General features: G+C 49.3%; 2 protein-coding genes and 1 long non-coding RNA gene across 3 annotated transcripts in view; 2 read left to right on the top strand and 1 right to left on the bottom strand.

Moving 5' to 3' along the window:
• Positions 1 to 76: 76 nt before the first annotated feature.
• Positions 77 to 3,122, bottom strand: LOC122414719 (beta-glucuronidase). The gene is made up of 10 exons (XM_043426269.1): positions 2,835 to 3,122; positions 2,665 to 2,763; positions 2,421 to 2,597; positions 1,956 to 2,191; positions 1,556 to 1,835; positions 1,190 to 1,464; positions 860 to 1,121; positions 592 to 780; positions 375 to 513; positions 77 to 293 (listed from the first exon to the last, which is right to left on the bottom strand). Exons 1-10 carry the CDS (start codon positions 3,120 to 3,122, stop codon positions 109 to 111), a joined length of 2,130 nt encoding a protein of 709 aa, XP_043282204.1. The 3' UTR covers positions 77 to 108.
• On the top strand, positions 2,004 to 4,015 carry LOC122414721 (uncharacterized). The gene is made up of 2 exons (XR_006261806.1): positions 2,004 to 2,145; positions 2,407 to 4,015. It is a non-coding gene; the product is annotated as an uncharacterized lncRNA (long non-coding RNA).
• A 2,083-nt stretch (positions 4,016 to 6,098) lies between these two features.
• Positions 6,099 to 25,384, top strand: part of Mmp2 (Matrix metalloproteinase 2) — a 44,053-nt gene continuing 24,767 nt past the window's right edge. The window contains exons 1-4 of the mRNA XM_043425699.1: positions 6,099 to 6,367; positions 9,401 to 10,098; positions 18,033 to 18,134; positions 18,211 to 18,380. Coding sequence (XP_043281634.1) covers positions 10,012 to 10,098; positions 18,033 to 18,134; positions 18,211 to 18,380 — 359 coding nt within the window. The 5' untranslated portion in view covers positions 6,099 to 6,367; positions 9,401 to 10,011. The remainder of the gene's footprint in view (positions 6,368 to 9,400; positions 10,099 to 18,032; positions 18,135 to 18,210; positions 18,381 to 25,384) is intronic.

Genomic DNA, 25,384 nt, shown 5'->3' on the forward strand with positions numbered 1-25,384 from the left:
ACCAAAGTAGCAGCTCAACGACAAGTATTTAAAAAAAAAGTCCGTTCGAGCGCTGCTGCGCTCTTATAAGCTCAAATATGACAGTTTTCGGATTTTTCTATTAACTTTTTACAACTCTTCGTGGACCGGGCCACTGTCACCCATCACATAAAATTCGAGGTCATCCGGAATTGGGGATCCGTCGAGTTTGGCACCGAGAAGTGAATAGCGTTTTCTCACGTAATAAGCAGCCATTTTTGGTTCCCGTGTCCTAGTGAAAATGCCTTTTTTGTTGCCCCCTGCTCGAGTGTAAGCTGAAAAAGAAAAAACAACATGAAAGACGTTCAAGAAATAACAAAATTCAGTTGTTCACTTCAAACGAGTTGAGTAATTACTTTGAGCGGTGCGAAAATCTGCAAAATTCCATATGAACTCTCCGATGAAGAATCCTGCTTGTCTCAAACGATCGAAAGCCATGAAATGTCTGGAGAACATCTCCGCTTGATAGTCTTCGCTCCAAACGTACGAAGGGAGCTAACACGAAGAGACGAAAAGTCATTTCAAAATGTTGACTCGCGACGCATAAAGAGAAATGAATTCCAACTAAAAAACCTCGTGCATTCCAGCGACGGTATCAGCCCCATATTCGAACATAATAACAGGTTTGTTGTGTCTTTTGTTCCACGTGGTGGCTTCGTTAACGAGATTTGTAATGATCATGTCGAGGCACCCAGTGTTACTGTACCAAGAATTATAGCGATTAAAACCGATGACGTCGAGGAATTGGCCAGCTTTGTCTTCCTGTCGGCGGACCCCAAAGAAATGAAGAGAATCGTTAAAGGATCAAGACGGAATGAGGAGGAAGGAAAAAATAACTCACGTAAGCGCCACGACTCAACGCTGCAGTGATCGGTCTCGTGGGATCAAGATTTCGAGTGTGGGACGCGACGCTTCCGAAATATTCTTCAGTGCCGGTAAGCTGAGATCGAGGTTCGTTGGCGATCGACCACATTATAACGGACGGTCGATTTTTGTCTCTTCTTATTAACTCTGAAAGAGCAGTTTCATGGCGAGTCAAAAGCTCTGATGAATAATTCTCGATGTCCACAGCCGGACATTCGTCAACGATGAGAATTCCTTGCCTGTTAAAAACAAATGTCGCGTTATGTTTACAGTTACAAGAGAAACTGGAAGAAAGTGCCCCTCGTACCTGTCGGCCATCTCGAGAACTTCGTCGCTGTACGGATAGTGACTTGTCCGGTAAGAATTCGCACCGACCCACTTGAGGAGCTCGTAGTCCCGTGTCATCGTCACGAGATCGAGGCCTCTGCCTCTAATAGGAGAGTCCTCGTGGCGCCCGAAGCCTCGCAGATAAATTGGTTTACCATTGATCAGAACGCTCGTGTTGGTCCAATGGAGGGACCTGATCCCGATCGGAAGCCTGTAAATATCGTGGATCGAGGAGTTCGAGCCTGTCACGGAAACCTGGAGCACAGAGGAATGCAGAACGACGAAAAACTAGGAATTCTGGAAGAATCACGAATCGAGTAGGACGAAAGTTCGTTACTGATCTCACCTCGAGAGTGTAAAGATGAGCAGGCTCCGGGTGCATGCCTCTCGGCCACCACAATTTCGCGTCCGGCACTCTGATGACACCCGTCAAGTTTCTATTCTTTTCTTCAACAACTGGACGATCGTCGTTTCTTCTCAAAACTACCGAACAACTCGCCGTTTCATTTTCTTTCGCACCACCCACGCGGACCGAGTATTCAATGACTCCGACGTTTTCGAATACGGACGTTTTCACCGTGATGTCCTCGACGTAAACCCGAGGCTTTGTGTACAGCAGTACGGGCCTGAGAAACCAAAACGATCGATAGCTTTTGAAGAAAATTGCTAAAATACGTGGGATCCAGCCGCAGCTGAACATTTCTGGAACAGCGACATTTAACGCTTCATAGAGATTCCACACGTACCTGTGGATCCCGGCATAATTGAAAAAGTCGAATGTATAAGTCTGGAGAAGCGAAGTCGTGCCATTGTCGTTTAAATTCTTGACGATATTACCCTGCGGAATGCTCGTCCACGTCAATCTATTGTCGACAGCGACTGTGACACGGTTCTTCGTCCCGTAAATCAGTCGCGATGTGACCTCAGCTTCAAAAGGTAAATGCCCGATTTGGTGGCTGGTCAAGAATTGGCCGTTTAACCACTGCGAGAAATTTTTGTTAATTTTCGTAAACTCAGTCGTTCACTGACGACGAGCCGAACATTCTTTCCAACACAAATATGTTGCCTCGTGGGATGAAAATGTTCAATTACAATGAAACGTTTTTGACTCGAATGTTCGGAGCTTTTCTCGACCCCGTTAAGGAGCACAGTGTCTCGATTTTGCTTATTTATATTTTGACGTATGATAAATTGCAGATTTCCGTGTTTACCACTTGAGCGAGATAATTTACGGAGCCAAAGTACAGGAAAACTCGTTGATCCGCCCACGAAGGTGGTACGAAGAAAGTTCTCTCGTACCAAACGATGCCGACGTGATCCCGGAGGGCTCGAGAAGTCGTCACATCGTTGTACGACGAAGGGACCGGCATTTGCATCACTTCCGGCGACTGTAACCCAAAAACTCGTCATTCCCGGTTTCTTTTCTAACGATATTATTTATCCAACGTTTTTTACCTTCGACAGAGCTTCCTGGTACCAAAACTCTCGATGACCCTTGAAGGAGTCGCCAGACGGAGAAACAACAAAGTCCCAGAGCCCGTCGAGGGTTTTCACCTGTCGAACGACCAAAGTGTTCACCATCGAAGGCCGGAATTAACGGAAAAAAGGAAAAAGTCTGTACTCGCCTCTCGAGACTCGCTTTCGCGAGGATACAAAAGACCTGGCAAAGGAGGTGGAGGTTTCGGCACGACGGCAGGCGAAACCCTGACCAGGATCGTTTCTTCCCCCGTTCGAGTTTCGTCGCCGATGATCTCAAGAGCTTCGGCCGTCCCGACGAAAATTTCTACCGTTTCGTTGGAGTTTCTCCGACGAATTTGCGGCTCGTCGATCTTCCCTTGGACCACATTCCCACCCAGAAAAATGAGGAAGAAGACAGGAAAAGCGAGCTCCGGAGACATCGCGTTAATTTTCATCTCTCCGTTCGAAAAGTCAATCCTCCGAGTGAAGAAAAGCTCCAACGAGAGATTCAGTACCGACCGAGTAACGGTCCGAGTCCCAGTATATTTTATATTCTAACGAGCCACCGATATTTCGGACAATAAAGCGTCGAAGTTCATGCCACGTGATGCAAAACCATAACCGAAGTTAATTTCGTCCAGGAAGTTAAAAATCGATAAAAAACTGAAAGTTTACTCTCACGGATGTTGCTAAGGGAGAGCCCTTCGATCCGCGGCGATATCGTGCGTTGATCGAGAGGCCAAAGAACCAAGAAAATTATAAAAAGTGGCCCCCCGAGGATCTGAGGCTTTTTCTTCTTCGCGCAGAAGATGCTCGCGCGTCGAGAGCCTCGGAACGACTAAAACTGCGGGACGTTGGTCGAGGACGTAACACCTATTCGTTCCGACAATGACAAGCTCGTACTCGTTTCACTCGGTTCTCGTTGACCACCGAGAGCGTTTGTTGCGATAACAAAAATGAAATAGAAACACCTCAAGAGATAAATGTTTATTTGTAATCTGTTATGAGCTCACTTATCTGATGAAATTCTTTGATTACACAGGGAGCAATAACATCGGACCTCTCAGCTAGCCGAGTAAAAAATTTATCGTTGTTTTATGTCATGTGTGTCGAGTGTGTTTATGATAAATCGTGTACAGTCGCGATATCAAGCGTGCCAACGACCTTCCACACGATCGGTTTACGATTGCGTACGGGGCGCATCGATCGTAAAGCAGGCAATGACTACGTTATTTACGGAATTGGGGCGATCCGGTGCTCATCGAGGCGGATTTATCCTGCAATCTTCATTTAATCTTTGTACTATTACGAAAGAGGTACAATGAAATAAAACGATGAAACAAAATGATTTCTTGTTTTCTTGATTTTCGATGTTTCCGCGCGATCAAAAGAACTCACTGTGAGGATAAGTTCGATGCCGAGAGTCAGCAACGCGTGCAAGTTTTTTTATCGGAACATCGTACACGCGAATATGTATACAAATATATATTTAAGTGCGAGCGTGTGGGCCGAGAACTACTGCGCTACTGCGGAGGAGTGGCGAAGGGGGTCGACAAGTGGCGCCACGGTTCGTAACCTCTCGGTCAGAGAACCCTCGCCGAATTCTCAATCGCCAACGCTGGCGTTCCTTTCGTACCTCTGACAATTTTTATTCTCGCATTGCTCGACTCGTGCGAGCAAAAACGGAGAAAGAACTCTCATTCATTTCCGATATTTTGTTTCGAGATCGACCCACGTCAAGAATCGTGGCAGCAAAATGGCAGATTGGAAGTGTTAAAAAAAAGTGGCGGGAGCCCTGCTCTGCTCGCATACTCGAATAACGACGGTTTTCGCGGAGGTTTTTTTTATTTTTCTTTGTACTCTTTATTTGTAATATATAGTTAAAGTATCGACAGCGATGAACCGAAGCGAGATTCGTGCCAATTGTCGTCGACGTCGACGTCGGAGTTTTAATTGGCAAAAAGGCGATTGACCCTCGTAAAAGAGAGAGGCCACGGAGGTCACCACCCTTCCGAACAATCAGTCACTTCCGGTGGTCTGTCGCGGAACGCGATTAATGCGCCTCTGAATCATTCTGATACGAGAGAGCATCTCCTGTACTTATTTTATCCATTCGCAATGTGATTTTTCCTCTTTTTCGTTGTCACGGGAGTCCAAAGGAAAGAGCAAGACAAATAACGATTGTACACTCGTGTGTTCTGACAATTTTATTACATAAATATGAAATCAGCGATATTTGGGTTTATTTTGCTTGTGGAGTGACATCGAACGACAGTAGCAGCTAGTTCACGTATAACGAAACACCGCACACATCGCCGTAGCGACGTGCCTTATTTTCACGCACGGGATATAAATTCTCATCGTAAGTTTTATCGCGCGCGTTGAACGAAGACGTTATCTCATGGAAAACGCTCTGGAGTTTCTACGAAAGAGGAAGACGCACGCTGGTCATTGTCCCAACGCATTTACATATTCTTTTGTACCTTTTTGTGTCGTATCTTGAATGCGACGTCGAGACGCACCCGCGCTGCTCGCGCGGTTTAACGAGCACAGATGCGCGCACACGCTTCGCTCGACAACCTCAAACCGCGGTCATGCCGAGAGGAATTCTCGTTGCAAGCACCACCATATTTTTTTTCTCTTTTTCTTTCGTTCTTCTTATCTATACGAGCTACACCGCAACTGGAATTTGTTGGGACAATATTTTCCTAGGAAATTCGGGCTCAACGTCGACGACGAAACGGCCCGAATTCGTGCACAGTTGTGCCGCACGTGGCGCTGCCGATGCGCGCGGCCATTTTTAAAACCGGTTGCAACAGCCGATGCTGCAGTTCACTGCAATAGCCCTCCGCAATATGAAATTTGGCTGAGAGTTGTTCGCGGTTTCGCGGTCAAACTTGAATTTTCATCATTCGGATTTAACAATTGTAGTTTAGAGCTCGTCGGCGTGTCTGCAGTCGTTTAAATTGTAGGTTCATAATTCTAGCGTTGGAGTTTCACAATTTCTGATGAGCTTCATGCCCGGTTCTCGGCGGAGTGAGAAGATTCGGAGGATCGTTGGCAGCAAATTCCGTTGAATAATTAAAGATTTCGCTCGATCCGGAGTTGATTTTGAAAAAAATTACCGACCGGAGCGAGAGCAACTGCGCGTATGTGCGATCGGGTTTCACTCGTTAGAGACAGATGTGACGAAAAATAGAGAGAGAGAGAGAAAAGAGCGAGGTCGTGGGAGCGCAGCAGGCGCAGGAGAGAGACGATCCCCGAAAGCGTGGGTGAGAAAGTGAGAGACAGGGCGCTTGCATAGGGGATACATATGTGGAGGAGGAGCAAGAGGGATAAATAACGAGACGGGTTGAGGCGCGTCCGGCGGGCGGGGCGGGGGGAGGGGGTGAGCGAACGGTCGGAGACTGAGACGGACAGTCGCGCGGCACGCGGCGCACCGTACGCACCGTTTCTTCCTGTCGCTTTTTATATATTCCACAGTAGCGTTTCTTTGTTTATTGTTTTGTTTTGGTTGCTTTGAAATTCGGGGCCGGGCAATACGCATTTGGATTACCGTTAAACATCGCGAGGCGAAGAGTGACGAACAAAGGAAAGAAAAATGTCTCTGCGCGATACTTACGATAGAGAAAATACGTAGTGAGCGTGCATCGCGCGTTACTACGGTTTCGTCAAACTCGTCTTTCGTCCGATCCAGCCGGTAATGACAAAAATAATAATAAGTTTTCGGAGGAAGAAAAAACCTATCGGTCCCCACGTGCACACGAATTCCTGCGACTTTTTTTTGGCCCTCCTTCACTTTTTTCAAATCATTCACTTCAGCGAGGATAAAAACATTCACGTGCCAGTGTCGAGGAGAGCGAGCAAAAATAAATTTGCGCTCGCGCCGCTGTGACACACGTCCCTTCTTGAACGAAAGTTTCTCGTGACTCGTTCTCTCTCCCGCGGTCGCCGGCCGAGTTGTAAAAGAGCGTGTACGGGGGAATCCGACGAAAGTGTATAAAAGCACAGGAAATTGGTGCGGAATATGCGTGCGTTCCGCACTTCTCTCTCTCTCTCTCTCTCTCTGTCGTGGCGATGGATCGCGCGAGAGCTGCCGAGAAAAACTCGAGCGAGGAGGATCCGTAGAAAACACGTGGGTGTGTAACCCGTGTCGAGTTCTCGTCTCCGGCCCGTATTTACGCTCCCGTGCTCAACGTGCAGCGCTGCTTTTTCGGTGTTTTATTACTGCCTCCCAATGATTTTTCATCTCTTTCTCTCTCCCCCGTGGGCGGTGCGGACGAATTTGTTTGTTTTTTCCGTCCGGACAGTTGTTGATTATTTGGAATCCGCCAATGCCCGAGGGGCTCTAAGCAAATACTATTATCGCGTGTGCCAACGGACTCTCGAGAAACAGAGAGACAAACACGCGACTTGTCTCCTCTCGGTAGCCGTATCATAAATTATTAAAGAAGCCTAGACTGCTCGGCCGAGCCGGAAAGAAAAATATCCCGTTCAACGCGCATATCTAGATTCGTGCTCACTCACACGCTCACTCTGTATTCAACTCGGGGACTATCTCAACAACCCGATTAGTTACAAAAGCCGTTTTGTGTAGACGAACACGCGCCCTCCCGCGCACACACGTACGCACGAATAAACGGGGCTTGCCCGCTGGGATCACGATCGTATCTTCTCGGTATACGACTCTCTTCCATCTCGGCGTTTCTCATCATCGTTCATTCATAAATAGGACGAGAAATCGAGTATAAATCGCCGAGCCCCTCGTCGATTATCCTTCCGTCGTCGTCGTCGTCGTCGTCGTCGTTCTCGTCTCCGCTCGTTGTTCTCGTCACTCCCGAGCCTTTTTCATCGCATTTATGTTTCATGGAATCGTCGAACGGTCTCGATCCTTCTCAGAAATTCCGATCCTTTTACAATTTTCTTCTCTTTCGTTCTGCTATCGAAAATGGTATTTAGATCGTGGGAAGCTCGTCGAAGCTGCTCGTTAAGTGTGACGCGATCGCGCGCTGCCGATCTCGCGCGGACTCTTCGCTCTCGAGTCCCCGGGCCTCGGATCCCCGGCGCGCGTTCCCCTCGTTGCGACAACGCGCTTATTCATACCGCGCACCATCTTCGGGAATGATCGCGTCGGCGAAACGAGTTTCGATTCCCGCCTGTCCTTCGACGCTCTGTCGAATCGCAGCGGAATAACACGTAGGCCGTTTCCTCGCGAGTTGCTAAATATATGAAATTTCAAAGTGACAAGTGCGTGGTGAAATGTTTTCTGCTTTCGTCCTCCGGCTCGCCGGATTTTTCCTCGCCGGGGAAGAAACCTCAAAAAAGTTATTCTCACGCGAGGCTGAGTTTACGTTCGCCTCGCCCGCTCCCCGCAACCTTCGCTCGAACCTTTCTCAATCGCGCGCGAACGCGAAACCCTCGATTATTCCCGGAATCGAGCCGCCGAGTGTAAACACCCGGGCTCTCCCGTCACTCGCCGAATAAAAGGCGAAAAATCATCTGTCAAAATCGCCCCGCTCGACGCTCTCTCGAACCTCTCCAAGATATCGGCACGCTCTTTATCTCGACGCGTTTGGAAAGGAGGTCATCGCGGGTGCAGCGCCGATCTCCGCGGTGAGATGCCCACGAGTCGAGATAAACCGCCGCCGCGGACGAGGCGAGAAAAAACTAAAATGATACGAAGGCCTCGCACTTTTCACTCGTTATTTCCGAGTTTCGATCGCTCCTCATTTTTCCGCACTAGAAACACACGATGAAAATTATTCCTCGCTCTCACTCCGACGACCATTTTTTCCGCGTCTTTCCCCCTCCAACGCTGCGGACAGTTGCATATTCGAATGAATCCTGTCGCCAGTTACCGAGAACTTCAATTTATTCGGCCAACTGCTCATCGCGATTTCGTTCTCCCCTGCGACTCCACTCCTGGGAGCAAACATTTTCTCGAGTTTATCAACGAATTGCACGAATTTTACCCCCACTCGGCGAAAGCAAATTCGAAAAAAATTTCAGAACGATCAAATCCATGGTTGCAACGAAAAAGAAATTTTTTTTTATTCTCAACCCGTAGACACCACGCTGGTGCAAATTTGCACCGACGAAAACGATAAAAAATAGCTTTTCAAAATTCCTTTCCTCGATTTGCCCATTTTTCCACAATAAGGCTTGATTTTTATATTTTTTTAATCTACCTAATCGATTACTGAGGAATTTTTACCCCCAAAAAGTCCCGTTGTAAGATCAATTCCGTGCATTCATGGATGGAATGAAAACGTTCTGAAGAGACCGAGCGCAGATTTGCGCACCGGTGTGGTGAGTGTGTGACCCCGAAGGGAGTCCCGTCTCCACCCGTTTCCGAAGAGTGACGAACGAGAGAAAAAAATGACTAAAAATTAATAAAATTCAATGAAATCGATTGAATCCGATGAAATTTCAATTTAGAAAGTTTCGAACAAAGTCCCGAGCGCGATCCTCGAAGCGCAACCGTCACTCGAGGCGGTCCTAAAAGTCACAGAACAAAACAGGATCCGAGAGAGAAGAATGTGGCCTCAGGCCAAAAGAGAAGAAAACACAAGTGTCATTGTATCGGTTAAAGCTCGATGCTGCTTCGTTCATATCGATAAATGCATGTAACGGCAGCGAAGGTCTCGCGAGTGTGAATCAGCCTGACTGCGCGTTTGAGGATGGAGGGAAAAAATGGTCTAGGAAATATTGGTTAAGTCGATTGTGGTTGTAGGTCGGCGGATGGGCAGCGTGTCGCCGGGAAAGCCCCAGCACGGAGGAAAAGAATCGGGCGGAAGGAGTCGTCGTTGCGGTTGTGTCCGCGGCCCCATCGGCGGAGGATTATTCGGAAGGAGAGTGAGCACGGAGATCGATACCGAGGAGAGGATTTCGCTGGAGGAGGTGAAACACGCGGGACGCAAAAGAGTGCGGCAAAAAAAAAACGAGTCGTAACGAAATTGACAGGTCGGTAGGAAGCGCCGCGCGAGTGTTGTGCCCGTGAGTGTTTAGTGTTGTCATTCGCGTCTCCGTAACGTCCGCGATGTTCGGAGTTCCGAGGTTTTGGTGCGAGTGACAGATCGATCGAAGCGCTGCCGTTGGCGCTTCCGCGCGATAAATCTTTGTGACCGTTGCTCGTTCCGGCGTGTGTTTAAACAAGAAAATCGTTCATCATCGAGCCAGGGGGAACGGTGCGTCGCGTTGTTCTCTAATAATCGAGCCTCCCGCGAGCGTGAAGTGACCTTGGGTCGAAAATTCCCTGAATTCTTGGGCTCTGTAGCCGCTTCGACGAAAATAAAGAAAACAAGGATATTCGGCAAGTGATCCGAAGCTAAATCAAAACAAAATATGATCGCCCACGTTCTTTTCATCATTTTCATCAGCATCGGAGCCTCCGTTGCCGCCAACTCCGTCATCTACGCCGACGACGACGTTGTAAGTTGCTCTGTGTTTTTCTACGAATTCGAGCCTTTTCTCGGAATTCCGTGCGCTCGATTAACTTTCCTCGAATTTCTCCCCTCGACCACGGTCCTTTGTTCATTGTCACGGACTCGCTTCAGTACTTCGTTCCAAATTTTCTCTTTCCCTTCAATTTTATTCTCCCCCATTTTTTTCTGTGTCGATTTTTCCCTGTAAACTCATTGCTCGCGATCTTTTGTCGTTTTAAAACCTGCCGCGAAACAACCGAACTTTCAAGTCCTTTTGACAGTTTATTTTTCGAGGTTAAAACCGTTCCGAGTATTCCGTGATGACCGTTGTGCGCGTTCGTCGTTTTCATTCACTCCATGATTTTTATCCTCTCCTTCGAGGCGCTCATTATTTTATCTTCCTCAACGTTTCTCCGAAAAAATCGTCGTTCTTTTTTTTCTTTCACTTTTATCGTTTTTTATCGACTCTTCGAGCACGATCGAACGCTTCCTCGAACGCCCAATCGGATATCCTCCCTCTTGCTTTTATATATTCATTACGAATTCGTCATTAATCACAAAGCATGCTCGTGTCCCGTTGTTGTCGGTCGCTCGGTTCACTAGCTCACTCATAATCCGATGATTTATCGTTTATCCTTCGTTTCATCCCGCGGTGATTAATGCTCGTAATGCATTATATACGACGCATTTTAGCGCTTGACCTATCGATACGGGAACGCCGTGACGCGTCATAGCCCCAGCCCCTATTTCTCTCTTATCGCACGCACGGCCTGCAATTTCTTTTGTCTTTGAGCCCAACACTATCCATCACGATGCGTCACACACTCGTGTGCGCGCGTGTATTTATCTATCCGCTTTTCCATCGGGAATGGACGGGACGGAGAGAGGGCGACAAATCTGACAGCATCGCAGTGAAGAAATTTCAGAGTTTTATCAACTTTTTTTTCTCTAGTTTCTTCTGCGGGCTTCGGAGTTGCGTTTTTCCGGACGGAAACGCTCGGAATTTTGTCCTCGGCATAAAACGCTCTTCGCGTGGGATAATGAACTTTTATTGTGGATCGTTTTCTTCGTTTTTTCATGAGGAAGATAACCGCGCGAGATTGAGTCGCGCTCGGTGGTAATTTCTGGACGAAAAGTCTACCGGAAGATCGTCAGGTTTTGAGGGGATGCGGAAAAACGTTTTTCTCTCACAGAAAAAATCATTTTTTTTCTCTTTTTTTTTGTTCTCGGGTCTCGGGTACCCGAAAATCGTATTTTTTTGTTTTTTCTGACTTTGCGGATCTCGTAATCTCGTTCTTCGTCATCCTTCGATTCTCTCGAAGGAAAAACCACTGGAAAATGCGACGAGCCGGGTTCCTTGTGCGGATAGAAAAATATCTTTTGCCACATTCGTGAGTCAGAGGCCGCGTCGATCGCGAGGCTCCGAGCTGCTATTTTTTCTAGGATGAAGCGGGAATTTCGCCACTCTTGAGTAACGCGCGTGGTTCTCGTGCGACGCCGTAAAAACACAGTACGGCGAGTTTGCACAAACGTTAATTCGCCCGTTCGGCGCGGAGCGGTTGAAAAAGTGCAATTCTAATTTCCATGATAATAAGGCAGCGGGAGCGTCCGCGTGAGTGAGACTGAGCACAGCGAATGTTGAAAATAGCGCGTTTGTGTGCGATCACGATTCGACCTAATTTCGTAAAAATGAGTGGAGCCCTCGAGACGCCAATTTGCCGGGGTTCTTGCACTGGGTCAGGGTCAGGGGCTATGAAAAAATTCCAAGATTCGAAAATTTTGAAATTTTTCGAAAATTGCAAAAATCGAAAAAATGGCCTCCCACGATGGGTTCGAAACACGTTTCATGCGATTCCGGGTCGAACGAGACAAAAGTGTGATGACCAAAAAAAAACAATTTTCAAAGGCAGTAGACTTGGGAAATTCCAAGATTCGAAAATTTTGAAATTTTTCGAAAATATCAAAAATCGAAAAATGACCTTCCACGAGGGGTTATAACGACCGAAAAAAAAATTTCAAAGGCAGTAGACTATGAAAAAATTCCAAGATTCGAAAATTTTGAAATTTTTCGAAAATTGCAAAAATTGAAAAAATGGCCTCCCACGATGGGTTCGAAACACGTTTCATGCGATTTCGGGTCGAACGGGACAAAAGTGTGATGACCAAAAAAAAACAATTTTCAAAGGCAGTAGACTTGGGAAACTCCAAGAATCGAAAATTTTGAAATTTTTCGAAAATATCAAAAATCGAAAAAATGACCTTCCACGATGGGTCGTGATGACCGGGAAAAAAAATTTCAAAGGCAGTAGACTATGAAAAAATTCCAAGAATCGAAAATTTTGAAAATTTCCGAAAATTGAAAAAATCGAAAAAGTGACCTCCCACGATGGGTTCGAAACACGTTTCATGCGATTCCGAGTCGAACGAGACGAAAGTGTGATGAGCGAAAAAAAAAAATGTTGAGAGGCAGGTCCGGAATTCGGGAGCGGGCGACGGCGCGTTTGCATTCGTGCTTTTTCCGCGACGCAAAAATAGAAAAACAGCCCCGCGTCGCGGCGGGGCGCCGGGAGCTTTTCGGCCAATCTCGTGAAAACAAAGGGACGAAAATTTTCGGATTACAGAAGCGCTGAAGAAGCGTGGCTAGGAAATCCGTCGTGTCGGGACCCGCCGGAAGTGCCCCTCCCGCGGCGAGGAGAGAGGCGAGGTCGAATCGATCGCGGAGTCTCGGCGCCGCGCGAGATCCCCCGCGCGGCGTTGCTTTATTGCCGGTTGATTCATCGGCCAGAGGCCAGAAGAGGGTGCTCCTCGCACGCGCCGCCCTTGCCGACTCTCTCGCTTCCGCGCGCGGTGTCTCGAGTTCCCTTCCGTTTGTGCTCGCGTTCTTTTTCCCCTGTTTTTACACCCTCGTTGCGGCGCCCGTTCGCGCGACTCTCCCGAGGAGCGTGCGCTCGCGATTCGATTCTCTCGCGCGATCTTTTGTTCTTGCCTATTTTCGTCCGGGTGACGCGCCTTCATTTCGCTCCCGCCTATTAATCGCGAGGACGCCGCAGTGATGTAAATTTCCATTAGAGCGTGTTGAGCGGGATTTCAAAAATGGGGGAAAAAGAAGGAGCGAAAACTCGAGGCGGAGAGTCTCGTTCGCCAGCCTCCGATGAATCAGCCACATTTTTTCCTTCCTTCCTCCTCCTCCTCGGCTCTTCGTGACTCTTCGTTGCACCGCGTCTTCCCGGTCCGTCGTGCGCCGCGCGGTGACGTTGTTTTTCGATCTCAAGTCGCTTTGTCCCCCCCGAAAGTGCGACTTTGCACCGAAACTTTGATCCTCCTCACCAGGAAATCGGAGCGACGCATCGTTGTCGCGAGCCGCCTCCTCGATGTGCCGCGACCTGCCCCGGCGCCGCAATCAACCAAACAACGAGTCCCTTGTGCCCTCGTGCCTTTTTTCTCCCCTTCAATCGGTCTCGCGGTGCTCGCGTATCTCGGAGGAATTTTTAGTGAGAGGTCCAACGCCGCGACTCTCCTCGACGTCGCGAGTGCCCGATAAATTCTTCGTCGCCGAGAGATACGCGGGAAAAACAATCGGGGGCCTTGTGCCCGCGGGCTCTCCGCGCTTTCTCCGTTCCCGATGAATCTGCTCGTCGCTCATCGAGGACTTTTCGAGCGTCGGGACGTTTTCTGAGGAGCCAGCGCGGCCCTCGGAAGCGTGGATTCGGGGCTTGAGCGATCTTTCTGCGCAGATTTAATCGACGCGTTTCCCTTTTCTCGACAACCGCAGATCGGGGCCCGCGAAAACTCGCCCTTTTTTCTGTCCTCGCGTCTCTGTCTCCGTCTCGGACCGTCTCGGGCGCGCGAGTTCCCGGTAACGCGTCGCAGCGTCTCTAACGAGCATTTTTCTCATTCTTCTTGCCACCTTCCTCGCTCCGCGTGCTCCACACTCGACTCTCGCTTTCCCGTCGTCGGTTTGCTCTCCGGAAGATTATCGTTTCCGGGTCGATCGATGGCGGCCGGATTTGCAATATAATTATGTAACGAGTCGCCGGAGAATTTCTCGGCTTCTCGAGTGCATCTTCGAGTGTCTCGCAGCTCCCCCCGGCTCCGGGGGAGTCGCGAGAGGATTGTGAGTGACGGAGCGCGAGAGCGAAACGCGCGCTCATTCGCTGCTATTAATAGCCGGCTTTATATATAGACGCGAGAAAAGTTGAGGGCGCACGGGGAAAAGGGAGAGGAGCCGGGTCCCACGTAGAGAATCGACGCCCGTCGCTGTCGCTGAGAACGCCCTGCTGGACGCGACCCGGACGATCTTCTGGGATCCCGCGAGCGAGGCTCAGGATTGCGCCCGGGTCGCAAGACGCTCGAGCCGGCGGGGACAAAGATTCGCGACATCCCGCGCGCCGGGCGCTTTCTCCTTTTGTTCAAATTCTTCGTGGCTCTCTCCTCCTCCACTTTCCCCCGCTGCGTTGGCTCTTCTCTGTCTCTCGGCTCGAGCAGCCTCGCGGCAACGGCCTAATCGCCGTTTCCGGGGGCACGCGCGACCCGGGACTCGACTTCCGGCGCCGGATGCGCGCCCACGTAATTTTCGTTCTCCGAATACTAATACGCACGGGCCCGCGAGTGGTAGCGGCGACCGCGATAGTCTTGGCTCGTACCTTCTTTTTTATTCGTCGGTTGTGGGACGGTGGCTTTCTCGGCGCTCCTCCTGCGCCCGCTTCCTTCGGGAGGCACCGAAAAAGGAAGTCGGCGGGATGGGAAAGAACGCTCGTCGGCGGCGAGGGACTCGCGAACTTTGGCTGGAGGGTCAAAAGCCCCGCGCGGGGCTCGCGGACTCCCTCGGGGCTGGCCGAGCGACCGGGCGTCCTCGCGCATTCCCGGGCCGCGCGCGCTCGCCTTTTCTGTCTCTTGATCTCGAGCATTCTTTCGCAACTGGCATCCGCCCGAGCGCCGGATCGTGCGTTAAATAATTCGACGCTGTTGCACCGGCTCCCCGTTTCCTCGGGGTTCAACATTCCCGCGGAAAGGAGCGCGGCCCCTGGCCGAATCCGGAGCAGCGCGATCCCAAATGCAAAACTTTTTCCACGCTCTCGCGGTCCCGCGGCGGGGCGCGCCCGAGCATCGACCACGCGCTGACCTTCCTCGCAAATATATCTCTCTCTGACTCTTTGTTTTTCCCTCGTATCGTCACACGCGCCGCCAAATACACAAAGGGGGAGAGTGACGCGAGCGTAAACACGCCGAACAATGCAATCGCCCGAACGAATCTGCCCTCGAATCCACCCCGATGCTCCTCCCCTTATCACCCTTTTTTCAACTCTCTTCGATAACGTCGCGGATACGTTCATGAACAAAACTCTCAATTACCCTCAATTTATGACGCCGAAGTTTGCAACGCTCGAGTCCAACTGAATCATCGAAAAAACTCTCCAATCATTCCACCGATTCTCGCATTTCGTTCCTACCGAATTTGCAATTCGTTGTTTTTTAAGATCGTCCGTTCAGGAAACGATTTTTTCAAGAAAATCTTTATATTTAGACAGAGCTTAAACGGCTTAAACTCACACGCGTATCAAATTTTAAGGTATTCTTTTCACGAACACGAGCATTCGAGAAATAAGTGATTTTAAATTACAGCGCAGCTAAAGTGCATGTAAATAGATTGACGAAATTTCAGATCCGATTATCGAACATTTAATGAAGAATGAAAACTTGAAAAATCGCAAAATTTATACGGGAGCTCACGGAGATTCCATCGTCAGCACATTTCTATTAAATAATTCGTATACCAAAGAATTCTAAATTCCTGATCAAACTGTCTCACGGATGGAAAAAAATTTAAGGAATCCATAGCGACGAGAAAATCGAGGAAAATCCTTAAAAGAGATATTAACGATAGAAGTTGGAAAAGTGGCAGAAGCCGAAGCTTTTCCTGTGTAACCGCGACTTCTCGCGGAGGTTCGGAATCGGTCCGAATTTCGAGTGCCCCGATTTGAGACACCGAAAAATACGCTCATGCGAAATGAACACCTTAGAGAGTTCGTCTTGGGGGGTATGAGTAAAAAATCGTCCATCTTTCCATATAACGAATGAACGCTTCTTACGAAGTTTGTGAAAAACGTTCACAATAACAATGAAGTTCGACACTGAAGTTTGCAACGTTGGAGTCTAAAGAAATTAACGAAAATAACATTAGTAATTCGCCAATTTTTCATTTCACGATGCGTCGGCGCTGAAAAACTACGAATTGCGAATTCGCCAAGGGAACGAAATTGGAGAGTGACTGGAATTATTACACGGAGAGAAATAAATATAGTAAGAATTACTGTGCTGCCGTGGTATTGGGGTAACGCCCGTTTTGAAGGTTTTTACCAAAAATATTGTCATTTCCAAGTTAATTCTGAATGAAAATATTTAAATTGCGTATTTTGCTGTGACGAAGGTTTAAACCGCGTGCTATTTTTTCCTAACATAGCTCACCAAGGAAACGTTGTAAAATTTATGTTGACTCGATGACGAACTGTCAAGTAGAATTATTATGCCGTTTTGCTATACTTAGTACTGTTTTTACAATTTAAATTTACAGTTGAACATGGAAAAATTTGAGGAGCTCGAACACAAGCATCGATCATACGCCAAAGCGTTTGGAAATTAACTATCGTAAATAACTGAATTTCATTCGCGATTGTACGATAATATACCGATATACATGTGTACCGATGTATTTATTTTGACATCGATCATCGATTTTCATCGAGTAGCTTCACAAAAAATGACTGTCTATGTTCATAAGAATTAATAAATATTACCGATATGGAAGCTTACTTCTATGGCACCGTAGTAGTTTTTAGTGAAATTTTCTCTCCGTGCATTGGAGCCGAAATAAGCACATTCTTGTCACGGGCTTCCGTCTTTTTAACACTTTTTTTTTCCATCCATTCGCCTTTGCGCTCTCTAAAGCGATTTTTGGCATAAAGAACTGTAGTATTTTCGCCAGGGAGGAATGAAATTTGGGGCTGCTCAGGGCTGGATTCCCGTTCAATTAATGGCTCGTAGTTTCATCAGCGAAAAAAATGAATTGAAAAAATTGATCTACAATCTCGAGTTAATAACTCTCGCATTAATTTAGAGTGAAAATATCTTTAATTAGGAAATGAAAATCGAGCGAATTGTAAGATACGATTCTACGGGCACCGTCCGCCTGAACCTCAAAAAAGTGAAGGAGAAAAAATCAATTATTCTCGTTCTTCATCCCTTCGGACCCCAACGTCGCGAGCCTCAGCGTCGTCTCCGCCGCATCGAGGACTCGCGCTTCAGTGTTTTTCCCGAGGTGACACGGCTTTTCTCGCATCATTATTTCGTCCTTTCCTTCCCTTTATCTTTCTCCCGTTCAGTGAGTTATTAAACAATTGTATTTCTGCGAGAGGAGAGTTGTACGCACGCATCAATTGGGCAGAGTTTAGCGCCTCGAGCGATCCTCGTATCTCGTATAGAACGCGCGCGGTTGCCCGGTGATTGAGGTAGTTGGAAAGCGAGTCGGAGGTCAGGATCGAGGTCCGCGTAACGACGAGGGAAAGCACTCAATCGTCGAATACGTCGGGAGTGCAAAACGTAACGTATCTCGTGCTCCTCTCTCCTCTTTCTCGGTGTCGTCTCTCGCGGCAGAAGGCTTAATCGAGCCTGACGTATTATCAAGTGGTTCGAATTGACTCGAGTTAGCGAGGAGAAGCGGGCGCGGCGGGCGTTAAGTGCGTTTCACCGAGAGTTTCGCCCTCCCGTCTCCGTGCTACGTCCATTTATCAATTTCTCGAATAATCGTGTTCCCCGGGAGCTAATATCGCGGGAATCTCTCGCTAAACGATCGCGGACCGCGGTTCGATTCGGCTCGCGACTCATTTCCTCGTTTCGCGTTGCCCCGCGCGACCCTCGATTAAACCAACTCGTTCGATGTTGCAGCAAAACTATCTCACGAAGTACGGATACCTGCCGGAGAGCGACCGGGAAACCGGAAACCTGAGGACCGACGATCAGCTGCGGGCGGCGATAAAGCACTTGCAGGTTGCCGAATCTTTCTTTCCCCCCGTCGGGCTCCGGTCGAGCGAGTTTTCACGGTTTTTATTATCTCTGATTTCAGAACTACGGTGGAATCCCGGTGACCGGGGAGATCGACGAGGAGACGAGAAAATTGATGAGCTCCAGGAGGTGCGGGCTGGCCGATTACCCGGATCGCAGGTTCGCCAGGACGCGACACCGGAGGTACACGATACACGGACAAAAGTGGCCCTACAGGAACCTCACCTGGAGGTCAGTACCTGCGTGCGGCTTGAAATCGTCAATCGAGAGGCCCGGGACGAGTGGCTCGACAGTTCTGACGTTCGCCGAGGTCCGAGGCTCACGACGTTGAAGTTTGCAACGTTGGATTTCAACGAAATTAACAAAAAAGACATTTGTAATTCACCAATTTTTTATTTCACGAAATCGTTGGTGTAAGTTGAAAAACCATGAATTGCAAATTTGGTATGAAACAAAATTGGAGAATTGCTGGAATTATTGGAGAGCTTTTTTACATCATTTCGTTGGACTCCAACGTTGCAAACTTCAGCGTCATCGAGGCTCGCCGAGTCTTCGTTCCCTGGAGGAGCGACCGGGGGCGAGGATTCAGCGGCGTTTTGGTCGACTCGGAAGCTCGGTGGTGGTGCTCGGGAATCGTGCGAAGATTCGAAACAAAGCGACGAGACGATCCCGCAGACGGCGAGGGAGCGAGACGCATCGGGCGAAGTCGATTAATAAAATCGCTCATTGTCCTCGAGTCCGTTAAACCCGGCGCGCCGAGCGCATCGATCCTGCGGCTCCTCCGACCCCCGCGAAGCTTCCGCGAGCCCCCCGGGGCTCCGCCGTACGTGCGTGTCCGCAGGAGAGGCTTTCCACCGGGCTCGGTTCTGTATCGGAGGATCGCTTTCGATTGCCGGACAAAGATAAGTCGCTCGTTCCTCGGCCGCGTTGGAAAAGACTCGCTTTTCTCGCCTCGGCGAACTCCGCCTCTTTGTTTTCGTATGCCGTGCGCGTTCGCGCGGATTCCCGAGGCAACGAACTCGCGGGAGCGCGACGCACCGCGGGTGGACAAAAACGAAGGGCGGTCGGTGGCTCCGCCCGAAATTCACTCGATTCAACTGCACTCGGAGCGGACATTCACGGCCCGAGGATCCCTGCGATTGATAATTGCGAGTCGATAAAGTAGGCGGCGATCGATAAACGAGCGAATTCGCGGGCTCCGGGCGCCAGAGCCGCGCGCAACGAGCTCGGGGACGGCCGCGCCGCCCTCTTTACCAACGAGCACGGCTCGGGCGCACTCTTATCGCGGAGGGATAACGCAGTTTCCCTTGCCGCGTGAGTGAGCTTCGATGAATCGTTGAATAAACAGCAGCTCCGTCGTCGCCCGCTTAATTCACCGGTGCAATTACGTCCCGAGGCTTTTCTTCGTCGTTAAGGAACGGGGGCGAGCAAATTTTTCGGGTTTTTCCTCCGCTACTCGATTCTCGGGTGAGCAACGCCCGCGGAGAGACTCAACTCGATTTTCGCCTCATTCGTCCTGGCGCCTAACGAATCGAAAACTCGCTCGTTTCTCCTCGCCGTTGTTCTCGCTCGTTTGCCTGCTCCGCCGAGGGCGGCGGGGGTTTAAAAACCCGTGAAATCTGTTCTCCCCTTTCATTATTTCCTGTCGCGTTAATTGCTCGCCACTAACGAGTCGGCTTCTTTCCTCCCCTGGCGCGTATTTTCGCGTCTTTTCTGCCTCGCGTCTCGGACCCGTTTTTCCGCGGCTATCGATGATCGAACTTTTGTTTCCCGGAGGAGCGATTAATTGAAATTTCTCTGCGCGCCGGCCGGGGAAAGGGTCCGGAAAAATCAGAGCCAGTTAGCAAACAGAGTCTCGAAAAAGGAGTTGAAAGGTTGGACGGGAACGCGCGGGGAAAGACCGCGTCACCTCGTCCCCGGCGTTATCTCCGCTAATTCCTGTCTCTCGGCTGAGCTTTTCGGGCACAAAGCCCCCACCGCGGGGCAAGAAATCGGAGAAAAAGCGCCCGCCGTCCACGCGGGACGGGAGAGAATTTCTGCTCGTCGGCGACGCCGGGTTCGGCCTCCCCCGCGCGTTTTTTAATCCGCTTATACCTTTTTTACGTGCACGCGCGCGCCGACGGAAAACAAACGAAAACACACGCCGGTTGACTCCGCTTATTTCGGCGCGGAGGGATGTTTGCTCGGCTCCTGAAAACGAGAAACGAGCGAGCTCTCCGCTCTCATTTGCCTCTCTCCGGTTCCCAGCTCTTTCAATTTTCCTTTATTAAAAATTAGGGACGCGAGCCTCGAGCCGGGCTTTCTCCCGCTCCTCCACTTCCTCCGGGACCCGCTCCCGTTCCCCGAAAGCTCGGAGCCGACTCGCTCGTTTCGTCACTCCCCGAGTGCCGCACCCGCGGAAAAGAACCAATTTTTATTCGTCCGTCTGGGAAAGAGGGAGAAAAAAGCCGGAGTCGCAAACTCGAAAGCGCGATGATTCTTGCTCGCCTCTTGCGTCGCCCGTCGCGATCGATCGATCGTTAAATTTCGACCGGAGCTCCGAGGCGCGACGAGAGGCCGCGCGTCGCCTTCGTCGGCGCGATAATCGGCAGCAGGGCGTTTTTCACGGGCGTGCCGCGAGCGAGCGTCGAGCGTGCACGCACTCGTCGACGCCCTGGAGGAAGATAAGAAGCGGGGGGAGCGGGAGGGGAAAAATGGTACAACGAAGCGCGTTGTCTCGATCGCGCGGTGCCAGGCACCAGCGCTCGGATTCTCTCTTATCGAGCGCGGCCGCGCGCGCGGGTCTGTTTCCGTCGCCGCGGATCTCGAACAGCGCGTACGCGAGTCGCGTATCGCCCTGTAATAGGAAAGCGCGATACCGAAGGAGGAGGCGACCAGACAAAAAAGCAGGTGATAAGGCCAGAAAAAATGGGGAGACAAGTGGGAACGCGCGGCGACGAGGAGCCAAATCCGCGCCGATTCTCCCGGGCTCCCAGCGTTTCGCTCTTTCAATTATCATTTACTCGTTTCGCTCTCGTGATCCCTCCAATAAAACTCGATCGAGGAACCTTGAATCCCGTTCCAATCGAGACCCATTGACGTCAATTGACGCCGAAGATCCGAGTCGAGACGAAAGTGCGCGCGATTCTTGCTCGCCAACGAGCCGGCACGTCGCGTTGAATATTTACGTTTTCTACTCCGAGCTTGAGACCCTCCGCCCTCAACACTGCATTCGAATTTTATCAATTTTCTTTGGAGTTTTACTAAAATCCGAGGAACCTGCTGAAAAAATACTTAAAACGTTATTAAAATGAGGAAAAACAGAGATTCGGAGTCCCTCGGAGCTTTTCGGAGACTCGAGACTCGACGGGCACCCTCGACGGGTCGGCCGCGTTCCCTCCGCACCCCCGTCCCCGGCCCCTGCCCCTCGGAGCTCGTCTAGTCTCTCCCCTGCACTTGCTTCGAGCACCAAAAGATCTGAAACTGTCAGCGTCGTGTGCGGCGTCTAACGCCGCGCTGCACGCGCTACCAGCTTGTGCGCGAGCTCTCACCCTCGACCTCGTCCTCTCACCTCCTGCTGAGCGACCGAAACCCTCCGATACCGAGAAACAATAGCAGCTCAAAGTTCAAGGAAATCATTGCAGTTGGAGAATCGCCGCAGTTTTATTCTCAAGACTCGATCGTGAATTCGAGACTTTTCAGGAACGTACTCGGAAAAGTTTGCTCCGCTTGCTCACCCTCGAGATCCCAACGACGCTCTTCCGAACGAAAAGTGCTTTGTTATCGACGAACAAACTTCGTCGAGGCGACCAACCGCGAACGGGGAGTACGCTTTTCCAAAAAGCGAGAAAAAAAAAAAGCTTTTTTAGTACGCTGAGAAACATTTCTTCTTCAAACTCATTCGATTTTGTTCGAGGAGTCGGTGGATTCAACACTTTTCTCATGATAACTCGATCGGAGATAATTGATTGAACGAAAATCGTGAGGATGAAGAAAGAAGTGAGATTTTTTAAGAAAGATCACGCGTTACGTGTTACTCAAAAAAGCGACTGAACTCTTTTGCTCTTTTCATTATCAAAGAAACCATTAAAATTTATTCTCGCAATTATTTAAATTAACTCATTTTTTCAGATTAATCTATTTTTTATACAACGCGACAACGGCTTAAATACTTTCGGAGTAAAATGCGTATGCATATTTGTATTTAAACCAGCTGGCTCATGCTGTCGTCGAACCTTCCACCGTTCGTGTCGTCATAACACTCGTTAACCTCAAACAAGTGTTTTTCTTTTTCCATTCCCAAGTGATTTTCACCCGTAACAAAGCTTTCTCAAGACATCATCGATGTCTAAAAACATTATATTTTGTTACTCTCGTTTTTGGCTCTCCAAAGTTGGGAGGATCTTATTTCAATGAATACAAATCGTCGCATGGGAAGTGTGCCCTGCCATAAGAGCTTTAAGATAACAACTACTGTACTGCATGCTAGTCAAATGAGTGCTACGTTTTAAAAACGCTTTTAGACCAAGTTTAACATACCGATTAAACGCATTGTTAGTGGATTTGTATTACAGGATATCTTATTAACGTGTGAAAATATGAAAAACGATAGTTTTACAAAACAATCAACTGATAAATGCAAATTTCTACGACGACACATTTTCACTGGCATTTTTCAAAGAATTATCTGCGTTTTCTCACTGATTTTATTGCAACAGGTGTCACTTTATTCCTTAACTGATTTTCTACGAATTCACCATGCAGCTTTTTTTTTATCTTAATCTGTTTTTTTTTATCTGAAGAAACTCTTTCATTTATCATTTCTGAAGGAATGAATTTACAGAAAAAATCTACGTGGTCAACAAAAATGTACAAAATGAGACTTAGTGCAATAAAATCGGTTAAAAAATACAGATCACTCTTTGAAAAATACCTGTGAAAATGCGTTATCATGGAAATTTGCATTTATCAGTTGATAGTTTTGCAAAACTATCATTTTTAATGTTTTTTCACGCGAATAAAATATGCTCGAATGCATATTTATTAACAGTAAATTTAATCGATACGATAAACTTGGTCTAAAAGCGTTTTGAAAATTTAGCACTCATTTGACTAGCATGCAGTAAAAGAGTTGAAAAAATGTAATTTTCGTCGATTGTTTTCTCGACTATAATAATTCCGGGAATGCATGCACGGTGTATATTTCTAGCATATTTCCAAATTGCAACTCTCAGAGTTGGAATTTTCGATTTCCAGTATATTTTTCCAGATTCGGTCGTCTGCCTCGAAGTTTTGTGGTTCCCGTAATCGAATATGCTTTCAGCATTGCATATTTTGTTTTATCTCAGAATAATTCAGTCGCAAGTTTCTATGGAACGAGAGTCACTTTTATCAGCTGAGAAGTGCCGGCGTGGGAGGGAAGCGAGAGGCGTTTTTTAGCGAATTCGATCAGGCCTCGCGCCACCGGATTATTAGATTTTGTTATTTTATTTCCGACGCGGTGGAGAGACACAATTTGCAGAAAAATGCTTAAAAATCGAGTTGCCGAGGGACCTGAACCCGGGAACGGCGAGTTCCGGTTCCCGAGGCCTGGAAAAATCGTTCGTCGTGGTCATTATCGTCGTGAAAATTTGCTCGAGCGAGCACCGAGTTTCCGGACCCGTGAAAGCCCCTCGCTCCCGTAATTATGAGGGAATTTGAAAATTTGAATCCGCCGTCGTCATGAATAGTCGCTTTTGAGAGAGCGCGGCCACGAACCCGGAAGCGGCACGTTCGGCTGCACAGCAGCCGCGGCTCGATCTCCGTGCGAGGCGTTTTTTTCGAGTTTCTTTAATTCGGAAAGTCGGTGGTCTTCCGGGCTTATCTCGCCCATGATTGCATTTTCTCACTTTCTCGGGTGCGCCGCCGAGAAGCAACGACGCTCCGCGCCCTCCGACCTCTCTACTCTCCAAGATCGGATGCTGCGCCGACGCGCGCGCCCCTCTCCGAGGCGATCCGAAAGCCCGCTCGACGGCGCGGGGCTCGGGGGCAAAAACGGGGTGGCGATTGAAAGGAACGCGAACCCGAGAACAGCGCGCAGTTACCAGCACCGAGAAAATTCGAGTCGCGACTCTCTCGTACACGCCCGTGTCTTTGCACACGAGGAAAAAGAGAGAGAGAGAGAGCGGAGAGGAGGATGGGAGGGCCGAGGGGAGGGGGATGGAAAAGGCTTTTTGGTTTCGGATCGGCTGGTTGAGTCAGTTGCGCGGCGCGGCTCGTGCCGCGAACAGTCCCTCGGGCACGAGCTCCGCTCGGGGAAGCTGGCAGCGAGTCGCGCGCCGACGACTTCCTGGGGTTCGCACTCTCGCCGTAGATCTTCCGACCGCCGAGCTCGCTTTCACCGACTTCCGTGGAACTCGAGGAAGCTCGAGGAGGAAACTCCAGATGGCAAGTTTACAAAGATCCTTAAAATTATTTGCATTAGCGCCGAATTGAAATTCACATTTTCTCAATCGGTTTGCTCGGGGTAGCGAGCCCGCCGCAGTTTACCGATCTCTGTACCAAAACTTACCGAACTTGGAGAGCGCATCGGCGGGGATCCTTTTCCCCTCGATTCCCAGCTTCTGCTCCCCACTTTACAAACTTTCGATATTTTCACGTCGCCGAGGAAGATTTCCAGCGGTTTTTCAGCCTCGGAGTCCTGCGCCCTCGAGGTGTGGTCGCCTCCGGTTCCCCGCTGGCTCGTTTCCACTCTCGAAACGACGAAACTCCTTGCCTAATGTCGCACCGAATTTCCGTCGATTTCCAAAGGGACAGAGCCGAAGGGAACACACCCCGACGCGCTATCACGGCCTTCAAAGTCCGCGCGTACTTCGCCCCCGACGCTTGTCGCTCGTTTCCCTCCCTCGCTCGAACAACAATCGCCCTCCCAAGCCCTCCGCGTGCGTAACATTCTCGTCATTTCTCCTTTCAAAGAGAAAGCAACGAGCGTGTTTCGCCGGGATAATTCGTAGCGAAATTCGCCCGACGCAGCTCCAACCTCGGGACCCTGTCGAAACGAATCCCCTGCTCGTAATTACGAAACCGCTTCCCAGCTCCGAACACGCGAAATCCAGGCATCGCGTGTCATTTTTCGCCTCAACGTTCCCACCCGGCTTTGCGAAGACTCTGTTGTGTGACACCGAGTCACTGAATTATGTGACGCCAGTTAATACTGGCATGACTGTACACATTTTCACAGAGAGCGTGACTCCTCCTTCGACTTGTCCGGAGTCACA

This window comes from Venturia canescens, chromosome 8 (genome assembly GCF_019457755.1).
Source record: "Venturia canescens isolate UGA chromosome 8, ASM1945775v1, whole genome shotgun sequence".
Lineage (NCBI taxonomy): Eukaryota > Metazoa > Arthropoda > Insecta > Hymenoptera > Ichneumonidae > Venturia > Venturia canescens.

Bases quoted from the DNA above. Each gene is read 5' to 3' on its own strand.
- LOC122414719 (XM_043426269.1), bottom strand. From the start codon at position 3,122: ATGAAAATTAACGCGATGTCTCCGGAGCTCGCTTTTCCTGTCTTCTTC. The intron at 2,192-2,420 runs GTAAACACGGAA...AATTTCTCGCAG, and splicing joins TAAATTATCTCGCTCAAGTG to TGGTTAAACGGCCAATTCTT. The intron at 514-591 runs GTTTTTTAGTTG...TCTTCGTGTTAG, and splicing joins CCGTCGCTGGAATGCACGAG to CTCCCTTCGTACGTTTGGAG.